Source organism: Rutilus rutilus (assembly GCF_951802725.1).
Source record: "Rutilus rutilus genome assembly, chromosome: 7".
Classification (NCBI taxonomy): Eukaryota; Metazoa; Chordata; class Actinopteri; order Cypriniformes; family Leuciscidae; genus Rutilus; species Rutilus rutilus.
Window position 1 is genome coordinate 42,016,615 of NC_140221.1, and position 16,258 is coordinate 42,032,872.

The 16,258-nt window shown below is 36.2% G+C and overlaps 1 protein-coding gene across 1 annotated transcript in view; it reads left to right on the plus strand.

Annotated features, from left to right (window-relative positions):
* The first annotated feature begins 880 nt into the window (after nucleotides 1-880).
* The window catches only part of cabp7a (calcium binding protein 7a), a 35,948-nt gene continuing 20,570 nt past the window's right edge, over nucleotides 881-16,258 (plus strand). Inside the window, exon 1 of the mRNA XM_084414826.1 lies at nucleotides 881-1,769. Coding sequence (XP_084270952.1) covers nucleotides 1,661-1,769 — 109 coding nt within the window. The 5' untranslated portion in view covers nucleotides 881-1,660. The remainder of the gene's footprint in view (nucleotides 1,770-16,258) is intronic.

Sequence of the window (16,258 nt, forward strand, 5' to 3'; positions counted from 1 at the left end):
TGGAAAGCATATTTACACTTTCTGAATCGTTCCCTATCCCCTATATTTCACCATGTAGATGTAGATGTAAATGTTCGAAAAGTGACCGATTTTAGCTGCAGTTTCAGCATCAATTTATAATACTGTGGGCGGGATGCTTTAGATTCTAGAGAGCATTTTATTGGACAGACAATCTGATGAGAAGCAGAAGTGCAGAGTGATGTCATCAAAATCATTGATCCATATTGGCGGAAGTGAGAGGTTGTGAGTTTTGAATGCTTACATCTTCTAAATGTGAATTTTGTCATTGTTTTGGAGCACACTGACTTAAAGATAACAATAAGGGTAACATATTCATATTAAAAGCCAAGAAACTTCAAATTTGATTTCATGGGGACTTTAAAAGCAACATTTGTAGTTGTGATGTTGTTCTAAATTTATTGCTTAAAATATTCTAAAAAGTGTAGGCCTAGAGTTATCATAAAATCTGAGCTGATAATGATTTTATTTTAATTTATTGGTGGCATGTTTGATTTAATGGGTATTTGTTCAGACTGAAATGATGACACTCTGTTTTTAATGAGGTTAAAAAAACAGAGATAAAACAATGCCCTTTAGAACCAACACAGGGAGCAAATAATGTTAAAAGTTCATGTATTGCACTGTTGTAGGCTACATGTCAGGCGGGTGTATTTTGCGCCATAAGCGTGACGTTTTAAGACAGCCTGTCAAGTTAAAAAAACAAAAAACAAAAAAACTTTTGAAAACGCGTCAAATCTGAAACGCTCCGTCTGGCTGTTAAACGCAAGAACGCGTCCTGTGTGAATGCCTCCTAACACCTGCGGGGGGAAATACCTTGTAGAGAGCAGCAGCTTACACTCAGACTAAATATAGATCCATCGCGAGGGAACCCGGTCACCTCGCCTCGCCACGCACGGCGTGTTTATCTGCATGTTGTCTTTAGCTGGAAAGTTGCTCGCATCTCGGCATCTCGGCATCCCACCCATTTTTTAAATACTCTATTTGTTTGCTAAAGGGAAAAACACACGATTTCTTTAGGAACCTCTCAACTACACACGCGTAAAGCGCATTTTTAACTCCTTGTTCCTGGGGGTGCGCATATCCAACAAGTGCATGCTCGAAGCTCAACTGCTGTGTCTTAAGAAGCGATTGAAGAGCAAACAGATGGAGATGCCTGCCTAACGACCTGGAGCTCGAATCGATCCACGCAACCTCGCCAACACGCACATACTTTGTCGCAGTGATAAAAATGCGCGTTTGTTTGATGCGCGTCGAGTGAGCTGGTGGATTATGTGGATCTGTTAGTTTCCCCGCCGATGGAACCGCCGTAATTCGTTGTTTTGTTAATTTTTACAACAATCTAGAGAGCGGGCGGTTCGCTTATATTTTGATTGTTCGAACCCCAAAAGCCTTAGCCTACATCTAGTCCACCCGTTGACCTGCGAAGACTTGTAAATCCCCACATCTGGTTTCATGGAGAGGGCTGCGCAATTGCGCACGCTGTAAGAGAACTATCGGCGCTTTCCATGGAATCCACTCCACCCGTGATCTCCACTGAGGTTTCGGTCCGATCTGATGTGGGGTAAAAAGTTGCCGTCTGGACAGTAAATCACATATATGAGGATCAATACACACGTGCTGGTCAACAAAAAGCGCAAACATGCCTATGCATCCGGTGACTTCCACTTTGATGTACCGGGGGATCTGCACCATTCCAGATATCCTGTCGTATCGGGCACCGGTCAACCTGCCTGAGGATGAGGTGGAAGGTGAGTGAGAGGGTCCTGATGGTTTTAAGCCCCTATTCTGTTGTATTCTATATAAAATGACTAAACGCTTGCATTGCTTTAGTCTAATTTCAGCCTGTTTCCTAGACAGAAACTCGGTGTTTTGCGCACCTGTTTTTTTTTTTTTTTTTTTTTTTTTCTGTATCCGAGTGACCCAGTTTCGATTTAAATATATTGTTAGAGAACAGTGAAGTGAAATTCTCTATCCTGTATTTTTTCTGTTTTGTTAGAACAAGTTTGTAAGGGCAGTTCATTTAAAACGCGTGAAAATCCAGTTACCTGTGCATAAGTGGATAAATCTGATTGTACGATGTATTGAAAGTAGGTCTATCACATGCCAACCTGAGTTATATGCTGCAGTTGAGACATCTCTTTGGCTTTTTGAAGCAAGTGAACAAATAAGAAGTAAATCAAAATATGAAGTCTTTGACACACCCATTCTAATCCATAAAGCAAATACTAGCTCTGTTTTTAGATTCTGAAACATATTAAACTAAATATGCATATGCAATTCGCCAGAGTATTTCCACATTATCATGGTCACATTATCCACTTTTTGTGATTTATGGAGAGTAGCTGTCATAAACCAGCAAAAACACCTGTTATTGGTATGCAGCAATTAATATCTCTCTTTAATGTGGACCTCTCATTTGGAGTAATGACTCAGAGTCTTCAATACCATGTTATTCTAAGCATAAAACCAACACTTTCATTTTTAGCATCTGAAACATATCGCACTGTACCATATGCAAATGAATAGGCATGTTGATTTTTTTCTTCATAAACTACATTTTACCCCGTGAGTTTCCCAATAATAGTCTTGCAATATCCCTCCACTGCACAATTTGGATGTCTCTTAAATAACACTTGATTTCAGCACATTAACAGTGGCACCAAGACATGAAATATGAATGTCAGATAGAGAGACATCCAAAATTTGCAGTGCTGCGGACCTACAGGATCAGGATTGAAAACAATTGGTTTACCTTGATAAGTATCCAATTAAATAAAAGCATTAAAATGTCATTTGAACTAGACACATAATAAACACAAATAAATGGCTTTATTGTAAAGCCACCATGCAAATGCTTTAGATAGGCTACGTGTGAAATACAAACCATAGACAGCTCAGTGTAATCATATTGCATCATAATCCCATGCTTTTTAAATGTATCGTGTATATACTGTACAGGTTTAAATCAAATTTAAAATCAATTTATTTCTTAATTGCAAAAATATAAAAGTTTGTAATGTGAGGGTCTGTAATTGTGAATGACAGCGCAATCAAATACATTCTTTCAGATTTTCTAGTTTCGTTTTTCTATTAAAGTCTGTTTCTGCTATTAAACATTGTATATTGACGTCTGACTGGTGTGATTGTCGGCTCAGTTCAAAGTGTCTTTCCAGGTCAATCTTTTGTGACTAAGGTTTAATTAAGAATGTCAGTACCTCATTACAATTCAATTCACCAAGGGATGTTTTCTATCATTACATCTAGTTATAAGTAATAACCCTAAATCTCAAGGCTGATTCTTAACACTTAAAGACCTAAAGTCTGAATAAACACAAGCTAAAATGATGATTTAGCCAATGTTCTGACTGCAGGCCAATCAGAATTGTTCCCAAATCAAATCTTTTCATGCAGACTCTCCGCACTTTTAATTGCAAGTTATCAAATAGGATGTGTGTGTCCAGACATAACCAACCTATCTGCATGTGTTGCTTTTGTAATGACAAAGGTGTACCCACGTATGTGACGAGGCTTTCAAAACAGATGCAGGAAAAATGGAGGTGCATCATCTCACTCTCTAAATAAGCACCCAGCTTATTATTATGCAGAACTTCTGTCGCACAGAAAAATGGCGAAATCTTTGGACATGCCATTTGAACACTGTATGAATTCTTCTGGCATTTCCGTTTGTATCACATTAAGAGTGAGGACAGTTTGAAATCCGATTTGAGCAACCAGAGAGTCCAGACTCTATCTGTAAAAATCAGTTCCAAACCACCTCCAACTGTGGTTTCACGAGTTCACACTTACATCATATTAAACAGAGTAAAGATTATGCGTATTTTGGCGTGCTGTCCGGGGGAGAGATCTGGGCTCGCAATTTTAATTATCTGAACATGCTCCTCCCGAACTTTGTTAATAAAACATCATTTGAATCCAATAAAAAAATAAAAAAAAAATTCCTGTCCAGACTTTCAAAAACCCATCTGGATAGAATTTGGTTATGCAAAAAATTGTTTCACTGGCAGTCTGACAAAGTGGCCAAAAGTGACAAATGCAAGAGATGAGAGATCACATATGGATGCTTCTTGTAGTACTTGATCGTGTGCAAACTGTTCATACACAAACATCTACAGTAAGTGTAAATGTGACAGTCAATCTATTTGCAAATGTGCCTACATGTTCACAAAGGAAAACTGTGCCACATCCCAAATCATTTACGGTAGTCCGCATAGCATTTCCACAGGGATGGAAAATAGAAAGTAAAGATGAACAGACAAAGGATTGGGTTTCATCCCCGGAACAGTTTTGCTTTTCCACAAATTTGCTCATCAAATATAAACAGCTCATGGACCAAACTGTTGGTTGAAGTGTTTCACACTGACGAAGTAGGCCATGTTCTTTCTCACTCTTAGGATATGTAGTTGTTTATTTGTGAATCTTGAGTTTGAGCCAGATTTTTATATTTTTCTTTGAACTCATATGGCACGCTGGGGGCAGAAATTGAGATTGTGAGCTAGATCCGTGCATCTTTATTTAAGTTAGCAAGTTAATATTTCGTCATAAAGCCGTCCTCATTCAAAATGAAGAATGAGGATAAGAGCCTCTGATAAAGCTAGAAGAATTCATTAATATTCTCAGTTGAAGAATGCTTAAAGTCTGGTTCATCTAAAAGACATTATCTCCTGACTTTATGCTGTCACACACTGGACATCTTAACCTGCTAATAACATCCCTTAAAGGATTAGTTCACACACACACACACACACACACACACACACACACACACACACACACACACACACACACACACACACACACACACACACACACACAAAATGAAAATTCTGACCCGCTCCAAACACGTAGAACTTTTTTTCTTCAGCGGAACAATAAAGGAAGGAGAATTGAGCTTTCAAGCTTTCCAATTCATCCAGATGACTCGTGTGCTATATTCAAAGTTTTCTGCCATACAAAAGCTTTGTATAAAGAACAAACTGCTGTGTAATTCATTATTCACTGATAATCCTCCATTTAAGTAGGCTGTTAACCATTAGGAATCAAGTCAGTGAGTTGAGACAGATTAGTGAAAAAAAATCATTCAGACTGGTTTAATGAACCGGTTCAATTGATTCATTGAAAATATCTGATTCAAAAGAAGGATCGGAACTCATTCACTGATAGCGTTAATTAATCATATTATATGCACAGGAGAACTTCTCACAAAAAATGTATGCCTAATTAAATATCACATATGGATGTTTCTAGTAGTAAATGATCCAAATCATATCCAAAATGTGAACGTGACAGCCAATCTATTTGCAAATGTGCCTGTCACTGAAAACCAAACAGACATATTTCAGAGATAAAAACTTGGAATAACTAACTCCATAATTAATACTTAGTTGAAGCACCCTTTGAATTTATTACAGCACTCAGTTTATTTGGATTGGAGTCTATTTACTCGGCACATCTTGACTTGGGAATATTTCTCTACTCTTCTTATATTTAGAATAAATATTTGTAAAGTTGAAAGTTAATGGTGAATCTTGGTTTATTCATCAAGGCAGTTGTTTGAGTATGTGCGATTAGTGAATGACCCGTTGTTACTTCTCTCACGAGGATGAATTTCATTTGGTTCCTCATGCAAAGGAAGCAGAAAGCTGCTTTTTTTTGTTGGCCTTTATTCACAGTGACCCATATGATTCACATGAACTCAATAAACATCCATTACCGGTAAGGCTTTCACTGAATGCACATTCAATACAAACCAGCAGCCGTGAGAGCTAAATTCAGTTAATGTTCAGGGTCCTCCGTGCGCCGGGAATTACCCAGCTGTTAACCGCACCGACGTCAGGCGCCACATGCTATTTCAATGGCAGTTCATGACAACCAGACATCAAGCTTGTTTGGAATTTCATTAAAAGAGGTTGGCTGCGGTGACGGAAGCAAATAAAGCTGTGATTAAATTTGGTGCTGTGGATGGATTTCAGAAAGCAATCTCAAAGCCCATTGTCCCAGCCAGGGATAGAAAGGGTGCCATTTGCTGCCTCTGAGAGCATGCCAGACCCTCTTGATCAAGACCACACTGACAGCACATGCTGGACTGATGTTTTACACACAGAGTCACGTTCATAGGGTCTAAAAAACTGTTAAAGCTCCTTCTTCTCAGTCAAAAATGTATGCAACTAAAGAGGGTGTCTCATGGAAAACAGGACTTTCATTGCACGTCTTATTTACTTTGTTGGAATCAGGGGTGCGTTTCCCTAATGCCTGCTACAGACCGAGCGATTTCGGCTATCCTATAAGATCATTACAATCACACTGTACAACATGGATCTAATAAACTTGGGTGTGACATATATGTAGACTGTGTGATGATGACACCTATTGAATATCGTAGGCTAGTTAGTATAGAAGAATAAAAATAATGTCATCAGCATGTGATTGCCAATTGTGGTTTTTATGTGCGCTGAAAAAAAGAGGAGGAAGCGAAAAGTGGTCAACTTGGCATGCCAAATGGAGCTTGAGGTTAGTAGTTTTAAGTTTTAGCGCCATGTTGCGTTGATCAATACGCCATCTCATGTTGCATTTTATTAGCTAGCCAGTAGACGCAGGTCGTAGCAGCAAACACTGTGAGTCTTTAACCTCTCTCACCGTAGGACCACAGTTTAGGAGCCACGACCACAGAGATCGCCACGATTAGTCAGCTTTCATCTGGGACAGCCCAAAATCATTCAATGTGCACTTAATTTGATCTCAGACGGATTAATCAAAAGAAGGTATTACTTCACCACCTGTGCTACATCATTAACCAACGTGGTTGAACGACAGATTTGCGACAATACGGTTTCGGGAAACAGTCGTGACTAGCTAGTTGATTTCTTCAATGATGCATCATGCTATGGTAGTTAAGCGAGTTACGTTGTTGCACGGAAACACACCCCTGAACAGAGATCACTAACTTATAAAATTAATTTGGGAATTAGATGGGAAAGATCTATGAATGAATAGATCAATATGAATGAATGAGGCATTTATATTCAGGAAAAATTCAGGATAAACAAATTACATGATCTTTAGGATGTAAACCAAATGGGCATTTAGATGGCACAAGAATGATATTTTCAGTTTTGGACTGAAACGAAACTTTATAAGTGATATAATAAGATGATTTATAAGTGGGTTTTTTTGTGTGTGTTTTTCTTTACAATAAAGGCATTTATAATGTTACAAAATATTTATATTTGAAACAAATGTTGTTCTTATGAATTTTATATTCATAGAATACTGGGAAAAATATATCAGTTTCCACAAAAATATTAAGCAGCAAAAAATATAAAACATTAAACTCTTTTCAGCATAATAATAATAAATCTTACATGAGCAGCAAATCAGCATATTAGAATGATTTCTGAAGGATCATGTGACACTGAAAATTCAGCTTTGCATCACAGGAATAAATTAAAATATATTTAGTTCTTTTAAATTGTAAAACTATTGTAAAATATTTAATCTGACAAATTTTTTGCAATGTTACTAAATTACTGCATATTCCGTGTTTATTTATTTTTTGTGTGTCTTTTTTTATGTTTCAAGGCATTGGATATGGTGTTATCTTTGAAGTTTCTACACTTGGATGCTGAACTTGACATACATGATGTATCTTAGAGAGAATGTGTTGTAGGCCAATGTTGGTGTGACATCTACTGATGGATGCAGATCTGTCTGATCCGGCTGACAGCAGTGTAACCAACTGGATAATCTGACAGATGCTATCAATACTGGGGAAAATTCAACCAATTTTCTAGTGATCTACTACCATAATAGTATAGGAGATTGGTTTCTGCTCATAAAAATGGCCCATAATAGTAACTAACACCATTCTCACTAATGAGAACTACTTATCTTTTGATTCATACTCGTACTGATTATTTTGCATATAGGAAAACCATGTAAACGTTACAGATGACTGTGCATTGAAATAGAGCTATTAAAGCACAATAGCTTTATCATTTCTAGAATGATTTAGACCATTTTGTGCATACAGAACCTCACTCAAAAATAAAATGTTCAATAACCCTAACTTAATTAAACTGAGGAAAACTTTTCGACGTAATTAAATTAAGCATTTTATTAGAACAGATTTGTTCTAGTCTTGTTGTATGATCTTAAATTTATTTAGTTATGCCGACTAGATGCAATCAAAATGACAAGGACGCCTGAATACATTTTTACATTTTTGGCTTTTTACCAAACAATTGATTTTTTTCTTTCTGGCAGTACAAGAAAAAAAGAAATAAGCTTATTTTAATTTAGAAGAGTACTAAATTAAATTATTTGCTTGAAAGAAGGATGCTAGGTTACATTAAAATTTAACTCTCAAATCAGTTTCCAACATGTTTGAGTCAGTCTGGATTTACCTGCATCCGGGTATGGTATCTGGTCTCAACGAAAACTTGAATTGATTTTGGTGTAAAAGGGCCTTCCCATTTGCCAAAAATAGAATGCATTGTAATGCATTACAGATATAGACTAATTTGCCTTATGTGTTTGGGCCTGTGTGTTTGTCTCATAGTCTCAATTTTTTAATACTAGTGATCACTGTCATGTAAATTCAGGCTTGTTCTGGCTGCAGAATATCATTTTATAGATTTTTTTATTTATTTTTTACCAGTTTTGCAATCAAAATACACGAATATAGTTTATTTTGTGCCATTTGTCTCTCTTAAACTGTGAAACCAAGTGGAAAGATCTATTTAAATGATAGATACAAGTTGTCAATGTACAAATTCACATTTTGTTTGTATTACTCGGGTAACTCAGTAATATGGAAAACATGCCACGGATATTAAATAACACTTATGTGCTACTAATATCCTAATGATTCGGGGAAACCCAGCGTTTTGTATTGGCGTTAGACCACAATGATGAATGTTCTGACTCTGTTAATGAATATATATGAATGTTCTGACTCTGTATAAATGTAATGGCTTTTGTACGAGTAAAATCCCGGATTGTGCAAATTCAGCACGCAGTGCAGAAGGTATAAATCCGTTTCCTGTCACAGTACAAGTAAAGAAAGATCAAATGGCTGTTTGGCAGGTAGACTGGTTTAGAAACAGACACACAGAAAGAGGAGTGATTCACTTGAGCGTATCTCACTGACAGACGAACATGAGAGCAAACAAACCTTCCACCAGCAAGGTCTGTTTTTTTATTTCTACATCACATCTCTCTTTCCGCACACTGCCTGTTTTGCAGGATCGTAAATGAGAGGAAACAGATGGACATTGGCATATTTTCTGCTCGAAACTTTCATTTGATGCAAATTCGGAATAACTTCATTATCATATCTCACTTTTTTGATCTGATTTGTTTGCAGTGCAAGAAATATTTTTCCATTTTTGAGAAATTCAATAGCTGTAGGTCACAAAAAAAATGAGGACGCAGAAAATATTTGGAGTGTTAGAAATGGAAAAATGCTTGTTTTCTCCATAAATGTGCATTAGGGATGCAAAGAGATAAAGTCAAATGGACTAAATTTACTAAATGATTGGTTTGTTGTGAAACTTTTTGTTTTGTTTTGTACAGTGCATGTTAATATGAATAAACATGCATGTAATATATATGAGTCAAAAATCTGCTAAGGTGAAATAATGGAACGACAGTTTAATTAAAAGTGATTTTTTACAACAGGATTTTCATTTTCATGGGTTTGAATAAAAGATTTTTGATATGAGGGACAATAAAAACAACTTTGTGCAACCAAAACCACTCCTTTGTAAATACAAAAAAAAAAAAAAAACAATAACTTGATTTTCAAAAGTCAACAAATTTGTGACAGCTGAATGTAACATTTTTAACAATCCAAATATGTAATTTATTAAGCCATGAAATAAACTTTTATTGTAAAAAAACATTTAGAAAATTTCAAGCCTGTTTTATAATTATCCAAAAATCTAATATAGTTCACCCCTCGCGCACATTATCACGTCCGTCAAAAACTTATATTAAAAGTTTTGGGTTGGAATATTAGAACTAAAAACATTGACATAAAACAATTAATGGGCATCAATCACTTCATTGAATATTTGCCGGCTAAGAAATAAATAATCCACATGATTTGAATATCACGACAGATGTCTGTCAAAAAAATAACGTGCACAATTACACAGTAGTATTTACGAGAAGCAGAGTTTTGATACTGTTATCATCTCTGTGTAAACAATTCAAAAACGTGAATTTGTGAAAACGGTGACGGCATGCACATGCGTATTAGGTGTTTAGTCTATAGGCATGCGCGTTTAAATGCTGATATGCGCGTAGTCTTTCTTTACAAAGTGACATTGTCAATTACTTGTCTGGCATGGATAATACAGCGTTTTTCCGCGGATCGGGAATCATTTCGATAACGTTTTCATCTGTACATAGGAAAAACTTTTGTTGCGAAAAAAAGCTTGATGAGGCCTTCGCAGGGGATAGTCTAGTTGACACGGTCTCTGCTGACACTTCAGGGCTGCGTTGTGGTCGTGTTTAGGCGCAGGTCCTTCATCTGATCTGGATACGGCCCAGATCCGGCTGACTACGGTAAACCTTGGGATAAACAGAGAGACTAATATTAGCGTAGATGATAACAAGTATTATCAACTGGCCAGTTATCTAGTCATAAAGTATATGCACTTTTAGGCAAATGTGTAATGAATACTGCACAGTTAGTTATTAACAGACTCCAACAGGGTGATCAAGTGCTCTTGCATTAGTGTAAAAGGGTTTATTTTGCAATAATGGCTGAATAATTTTACTTCATCCCACTTATTACATTAGCCTACCACACAAATAAATAAATAAACTGAAATATTCAGTGTTTTATTGTGCAATTTTTTTTTTTTTCTGTCATTCTGACAGCAGAATGTCACGACTGACCAATCAGAATAGAGCTTCCAGTAACATTAATAGATCATTGGTTATCTGATCTGATCTTTAATAACATAATCAAAACATCAATAGCACAACAATGTTGTTTATACGTCATTCATGGAATGTTTTTCTGAAACATTTTTGTTGGACATTAGTCTAATGTTTTTGAACATTACTTACTACTCTTTTTCAGATGGTTCAGAGAACATTGAAAAGTAACATTCCCATAATATTGAGAAAATGAGAAAATAGAGAATGTTAATGTTTTCCGTAATGTTCACATAACCATTTAAAAATTGAAGTTTTGAACGTTCTGAGAACATTACAAAATAACATTTTCATAACTTTATGGGATCATTATCAAAACGTTCTTAGAACATATTTAGATGACATTTAAGTGACATTTCTAATTTAAACGTGGTGTGTATGTGTTGTCATTTAAATACTGATATTTCACATTATGGAACAAAAATATAATAGCATAATAAAAGTAACTAAACAAGTGCCTAACAATGATGTGTTTGATAAAAATCTCTCTGTATAAATCTGCTGTGCTTTTCTCTGTGAGGGCAGCTTGTTTCGTGGAGCATGGAGAGGAGGGTCAATTTACACACAATCTGACTTTCAATTACCGACATATCCACTGGTGAGAACTAGACGAGGGTTCTGCTCCCGCAGCTTTCCAAAATGGTCTTCCAAACACCTATTTTTTTTAAATAGGATGCCATTTTGTTTTATGGGGAAATAAAATAAATTGTGTTTTCAGACTACAATATACAAGATCTTCTGACTGTCACTGCTCGTGTGTGTATGTGTGTGTGATGCACCTTTTTAAACTGAATGTACGTTAAATCAAATATGAAAACCTGACACTGACCTATACCATTAATCACTATTATACCCAACCCCAAAACAACACGCTTGACATTTAAGTGACGGCATTGCACTTTCAACAGATGGCCCTCTGGGATGGGCACAAAGTTGCGCTGTGGACACTTTAAGGTAAAGCGGCTCAAGAGACAATAGGTTACCATTGATAGATGGAGGGCTTTGTTTATTTGTGTTATGTTTCAGCTCTTTTGGGAGGGGTGAAATATGGATCCTGGTACAGCCTACATGTCCAGGCAGTTGAGTCGGCTGTAGTCAAGCTCAAACTTGCTGTTTTAATTTTAGATTTAGATAGAAGCTGGTTGCTCGCAAGTCGCGACAATGAAATTGCTTATGAGCTGTTAACAAAATCAGTAATAGACCTAAACCATTGCAGGCTTGCTTTTGAACATCTAATACTATGTTTAAAACTGCAATGGACTGGTTAGTTGGTTTATTTGTGATTATGGTAAATTAGCCCTTTAGCAGGATGGCTACAGAATGTTTTATTAGCACATTAGCTCAGTAAATATTATATAATTTTATTAGTATTTAGATGCGCGTTTCTGACAGATTGTCTGTTGGTTACATTGTTACACCAGTAGCTGGCATAGTTAAAGTAGTAAAAGGCTTTACACTGCCAAAGCATTGATAACATTAAAGGCAGGGTAGGTGATTTGTTGTTGCTGGTTTAAAGTTTCTTCACATCCTAATAGCAATCACTAAGTTAAGTGGTTTAAATGTATTTATATGAATATATATCGTCTGTGGAAGGCGTATGTGACCATAAAATGTTTGTCCAATCATTGAATTCGGTCATTCGGTCATTCCTACCTGCCTGTCAAAGTATGTATTTTCATACCTCTGCGCACCCTGCTCGCGCAGACATCACACGTCATCAGTGCGTTTCACGCTATGCAGAGTTAGACAGACGTCAGTCGCCGAGCACCGCAAACGAAACAGCAGCCGCCTTTTACAGTTCCTCCTGAACCAAAACAATGAGCTTATGCTGCGTTCATGCCAACTACTGTAATTTGGAAGAGATGGAAACCCATGACGTTATTATCGGAGCGGTTCGAGACTCGAATTTATGCGTTTCAATGACAACACTACCAACGCTGAAATGAATCTGCAGAAGTCATGTGGTACAGGTCAGTGCTCTTTAAGTTGTTTATGTTCATTGTTATTGTAATGTCATGCGAGACGTGTTAATTTAAGGCCGTCTCTCGTGACGCTTTGTAAACTCTGCTGTGTGCGTTCATGTGTTTTGGAGGAGGCGTGGCTTTGGAGACGCTCTGAAGGGAGGGTGGGATCTCATGCTTTCAAAGCTAGCTCGTTATTACTAGCCTCTGAAAAGTGCCTATACCCTAACTCTAAATTACAGACATTTTCTAATTGTTATTTTCATTCCTTTTATTTAGTTCAGATTAGTTTAATATATTTTGTATTATTATGTGTAAGACTGTCTTTCTGAGTTTATTCATTTACATCGACTTTACAGATTCATTCAGGAATGAATCACTGTCTTAAAGGAGAACTCCGGTCAATTTTAACATTGAGCTCATTTTTTTGTACATTTGGAGTGCTGTCAATACAGAGAACAACGACAAAAATCGGTGTTGCCTACACCGTGTTATCCTCTTTTTAAAATTTGCACCCTGTTGACTTCAGTGGGGCAAGTTTTAAACCTACTTTTAGCCTCTTAACATCCTTGATGTGTCATTACAAGTGCACAGCCAATGTGAGTGATTCCTTCAGAGTGAACACGAGTGAATCTGACTGCAGTAGATGTGAAAGATAAGAATAAAAATGATGTTATTTAAGCCGAGTTCACGCCCACAGGTTTAGTTACCTATGATCACGCGCGTGAACTCGACAATCGACTACTTTGGACTTCGACCGAAAACAGGATGTAAATTTTGCAAATTTTAAAAAGAGGATAACACGGTGTAGGTAACACCGATTTTTGTCGTTGTTCTCTGTATTGACAGCACTCCAAATGTACAAAAAAATGAGCTCAATGTTAAAATTGACCGGAGTTCTCCTTTAATGAGTCAATGAATCTTTCACTCAACTGGTTCGTTCAGAAGCACTGATTCATTCTGGAATGAAACAAGTGACTCATAATAGTAATATACTAGTAAGAAATAGTAATAGTAGAAAAATAGTAGAAATAGTAAGAGTATGCTAGTATGTGGTTCCGAGTTCAGCAACTGTCTTATGAGCGAGTCATTGAATAATTCACAGAACGATTCGTTCTAAACCACTGGTTCATTCTGCGGCGCCAGTAGACTACTGCCTTTTGCTCTAAGATGCAACAGCTCGTTCTGCTTTACTGTCCATTCTGTTACATACTGTCAACATTGTTGCTCTACCTTGGTAACAGAGTTTAATGGTAACAGAATTGACCATTTTAAACTTTTTAGCCAAAAAACTCCACTTGCTAGCATAAATGCTAAGAGCACATGGTACTAATGAAATCATGATTAAAAGACTTAAACAACTCACTGTGTGATCAGTGATTAATTCTGTTTTCCTTTTGACATTGTGGTAACAATTTTGACGTTTTACTAAATAACTCTTTGTGTAAGAACTTTTAAGATTAAAATATTTTCTCAGAGAGATCACATACCTTTCAGTAGTTCAGATCATATCAGTGAGGGAAAGTGACATCATTTCCTGTATCTTACATAGTTGTGGGAGATAATTCCACCAATTTAAAGGCAAAGTTTGGTTCAGTAACAGAATTGACGCAAGATTTATGGACACATTTCTATAAAATAAAAGTCATTTTTAAACAATTTAATGTTGTAGAATAAGGAAAATTACCATTTAGGGCTTTTATAAATGAAATATTTTGATTACACAACGAGACATGATGGAAAAAATACACTGACTAATTCGGACAACAAGAAATCATGATTTTCAGCTAAGACACTTTTTACAGAAAATATTATATTGTTATGGCCTGTAACATCTTGTGATCCATGACAATGAGTAACAAATTATTAATATAATTAAAAATATAACCATTAGAAAAAAGCAGAAAAAAATAATGACTTTGGACACCAAATGTACCTGCAATTATAGAATCACCCTTATGTAATTGCAGTGGAATTGAATGCGCTATAAAACAGTGCTCTTTCAGAGATGTGCATTTATTGCATGGACGAAGAACACAATGTTTAAAATGCATATACACAGTTCAGTTGATAACATTTGCCCTCTTCAATGCTGCTAAACTGTATGTACGAAGCAAACTGTTTGCTGAGAATATCCACAACTTAACACTGAAATAGTTATACTATAATGTGTATGTAAGTAGTGCACCCCCCAAACTCTCTGGCCATTGTGTAATTCGCACCCTGCTTGTATTGAATAAAATCCTACAAAAATCTTTGAGAAACACCAACAATCTGAATAATATGTAAAGTGTTTATCGTAATGTTTGCGAGTATTTCGACACAATGTTACTGTGTCAGCCGAAATCCTGATTGGCAGCATGATTGGCGCTTTAAGAGCTTATCCAGAAGAACGGTTTGTCTGCATGAGCTTTGTGATTCACATTCACGCTTGTAATGTAGGTCTCAACTTGGAGGGTAGGCGTTATGGGGGCGTAAGTTCATATAGGTCAAATACGACTCTCTCAAATCACAGTAACACAATACCACAAAGCGGTAGGAGCGGAGATGAAGTTGTGATACATTTTGGCTCAGGATTTACAGAGCAAGGTCTAAAAATGTAAGCAGGCTGGTGGCTCAGATACACAAAATCAGAAGATGTCAAAGAGGGGAAAGTAACACATGAGATGTCTATGGAGTCATGAAGCTTTTATCATTCTCTCCAGGGCTATGCACCCACCAACATCTTGGGGGGCATGTGCTCAAATGAGAAAAAAGGGCACCCCTCTCATTATTAAAATAAAAAATACATGAAATTAGTTACATACTGTAGAACACTTTTAAATGACCTTTATATTTATTTATTAATAATGTTTGTTGGCATAATGCTGGAATTGGAAAATGAGCTAAATTAATGTTGTGCATTACTAACATAAATGAAACTATTTATTATTAATATTGGTAACACTTTATTTTAAGTTGACGTAGTTGCATGTTACTGCACGTGCTTACTATAGTAATAACAGTAATTCATGCATAATTACAAGTAACTAACCCTAAACCAAACCCCAACCCTAACCATAACTCTGTAGTAAGTACATGTAGTTAATTAATATTACTCAGTACTTACTTGAGTAAGTACAATTTAACTACGTCACCTTAAAATAAAGTGTAACCTTATTATTATTTAGATGCATTTACAGTACACTGCAATTACAGTTGCAGGAATAATGCTATGAAATTAGTGTTTTAAATGTAAATTTTTAAATGTAGAAATATGGAAATATGAAATGACAAAATGAAATGACACTTTTCTGAATATAATACTTTCA